General features: G+C 33.4%; 1 protein-coding gene across 1 annotated transcript; it reads left to right on the top strand.

The window, feature by feature from the left end:
* Window positions 1–2131: 2131 nt before the first annotated feature.
* Window positions 2132–3001, top strand: LOC119688840. Its single transcript, XM_038103504.1, has one exon. The coding sequence runs from the start codon at window positions 2132–2134 to the stop codon at window positions 2999–3001; it is 870 nt and encodes a 289-aa protein (XP_037959432.1).
* The last annotated feature ends 299 nt before the right edge of the window (window positions 3002–3300 follow it).

The following is a 3300-nucleotide window of genomic DNA, read 5'->3' as shown; positions in this document are numbered from 1 at the left end:
AACAGTTACAAGCCAAAATAACGAAATAATAGAACAACTTATGGAAACAAACTCCAGTCTAACTAGGTTGGAACGAATCATAGCATATATACTAAGATTCATAAACCGACTCAGAAGAAATAAAAATCAAGCAGAATACTTATCAAAAAAAGAATTACAAGAGGCTAGAACTATATTAATTAAATATCATCAACAAAAACACTTTTCAGCAGAACTGAAATTAATTAAAGAAAGAAAAGAAATCAGCAGAGGAAGTAGAATTATTCAATTAACACCATTTATAGATGAAGAAGGTATCTTAAGAGTCGGAGGAAGACTAACTAACAGCGAACTAACTGAAAACCAGAAGCATCCAATCATTCTGGTTAGAGACAGATACACGGAATTAATTACAGAACAAGCACACTATAAAACACTTCATGGCGGAAACTCGGTAATGGAAGCATATATTAAAAGACGCTACTGGGTAATAGGTATTAAAAAAATAATTAAGAAAATATGCGGTAACTGTGTGAAATGCATTAGATTTAAACAAAATTTCGCAAAGCAAATAATGGGAAACCTGCCAAAATATAGAGTAACACAAAACTACCCATTCGAGCATACAGGAATAGACTATGCTGGACCGATACAAATGAGATGTTATAGAGGTCGTGGGCAAAAATCATATAAAGCATACATAGCAATATTTATATGCATGACTACAAAAGCAATTCATTTAGAAGCAGTCACCGACTTGACATCCGACGCATTCTTAGCAGCATTAAAAAGATTTTTCGCACGACGTGGAAAAAGTGCGCATATGTATTCCGACAGTGGTACAACATTTATTGGAGCAGCAACCAAACTAGACAAAGAATTTGAATTAGCTATCAAAGAAAATAATGAAGTAGCATCAATATTAGCAGCAGACAAAATTGAATGGCACTTTATTCCTCCAGCTAGTCCTCATTTCGGAGGTATATGGGAAGCTGGTGTCAAATCAATGAAACATCACCTGAAAAGAACAATTGGAGAATCGAAATTAACCTATGAGGAAATGACGACACTTCTGCATCAAATAGAGGCAGTGCTAAACTCTCGACCACTTTGTACCATGAATAATGATGTAGAAAGTATAGAAGCACTAACTCCAGCTCACTTCTTAATAGGACGTCCTATGTTGGACGACCCAGTACCAACTACAGACGAAAGAACAAGCAAACTTGATCATTGGAACCACATACAAAAAAGGAAAAAAGATTTCTGGAACAGATGGAAACATGAATATTTAACAACATTACAAAAAAGAAACAAATGGCAAATAGAAAAAAATAATTTAGCCGAAGGCGATATAGTAATAATAAAAGACGAAAACTCATCACCAACAAATTGGCCGCTGTGGAAAGTTAAAGAAATATATAAAGGAGCTGATGGAAAAGTGAGGGTTGCCACTCTCAAAACCAAAGAAGGGGAAATTAAAAGGCCAATTAACAAATTATGTCAACTTATAAAAGATGATCAAAATGAAACAAAACGCAAAACTAATACAAAATGCACGAGAAAAAATACCTGTATAAATTTAGCAACAATCTATTTAGCCATGTTGTGCACACTGCCACTAGCAAAGGCATCATCAACTACTACAACATCTTCAATACAAGCATTAAACAATAACACATCAATTTTCTTGGACGAAATAGGAGAAGCAAACACTCAGACGTCAACATGGAACTTGGTAATATATTACGAAATGAAACCTTATTTTAAAATGATAAATCATGCAAATACAGTACTAGAAGTAACAAAGCCAATTTGTCCAAAATTATTACAGTTTAAAGATCAATGTAATAGTATACTAGATACAATGGTCAAACAAATAGAAGAATTAGAAGAAAATAATAAACTATTTATGGACAAAAACTCTGTCAGAAGAAAAAGAGCTCCCCTAGAGTTCATGGGGTCACTATTCCATATCTTATTCGGAACAATAGATGAAAAAGACAGGAGAGATCTCGAAGACAATATGCAAAAAGTGCTAGATAATCAACATAATTTAGTACAATTAACGCGGGAGCAAACATCTGTAGTGGATGCCACAGTAAACATATTAAAATGAACTACTAACGACATAAATGCACAATTTACTGACATGAGAAACAAAGTTGAAGCCATAAATGAAGCATTAAATGAAACATACCTAGTATATAGAGAAACAATAAACTACTTTATTGTAACAAAGCAACTTTCATCAATGATCGACGAAACGTCACGTACACAACGAGAAATAATTAATCTATTGATAGACATAAACCACAACAAAATAAATCCTACCTTACTGAAACCACATCAGTTACAAAACGCGATTATGCAAATAAAAGACAGGCTAACAAATAACGTGCAACTACCAGGAAAAAAAGGCGGAATTGATTTACAAATCATATACAAATTACTAGAAGCCAATGGGATATTCGTTGGTACCAAATTAATAATAAGTGCAAAAATTCCGCTATTATCAATACACCCATCATCAGTGTATGAGGTAATACCTCTATCAATTAAGAAGGGTGATACAATGATAATACCAAAGATATCAAAAACGATATTATTATATAATTTCGACATAGACTCTTATCACCTAATGACTCAAACAACCTTTAACAAATGTATTAGAATAAGTACAAACAAATACATTTGCAAAGGTAATTGGCCGTGGCAGGACGCTAATGACTCAGCGTGTGAAATAGCGCCGATCAAACCAACAAAAGAGGACAAATGCGAATACGACGAAGTATCCTCCACATCAATATGGATAACATTAAATGGCAACAACAGATGGTTATTCAAAACAATCGAAAATAGCTCAGCTCATTTACAATGCCCATCAAATAAAAATGAAATTCTCCAGTTACCCAAACAAGGGATTTTAAATCTGCAAACAGGCTGTAAAGCAAGAATAAAAGGAACAACGCTAATAGCCTCAAATGATCAACAGACGACAAAGAGATGTACAGACCAATGACAAAATTAACAGAAAACATAGAAAATAAATATATAAGGCCACTCAAATCATGGGAAATAAAAAACACCAAAGAATTAACGGAAATTAGAGATGAAATACTTAAGCTATAAACAAAAAAGACTGAATTAAAAAATCTACATTTTCATCACGCCTCAGCTCACATATCATTAGGACTGATAATAATTGTCATTATTGGAATAATATTATACGTGAAGAAGAAGAAATCGGTAGCAGTTACATTCAGAAACCAAAATATTTAGTCTTAGGCGCCGGCAGAATGTTCAATCATGAACATTATG

The sequence above is a fragment of the Teleopsis dalmanni genome, chromosome X (assembly GCF_002237135.1).
Source record: "Teleopsis dalmanni isolate 2A chromosome X, ASM223713v2, whole genome shotgun sequence".
Lineage (NCBI taxonomy): Eukaryota > Metazoa > Arthropoda > Insecta > Diptera > Diopsidae > Teleopsis > Teleopsis dalmanni.
Note: the sequence above shows the minus strand (reverse complement) of the source record. Positions and strands in the feature narration are given on the sequence as shown.

Coding starts and splice junctions, on each gene's coding strand:
- LOC119688840 (XM_038103504.1), top strand. CDS start 2,132: ATGAGAAACAAAGTTGAAGCCATAAATGAAGCATTAAATGAAACATAC.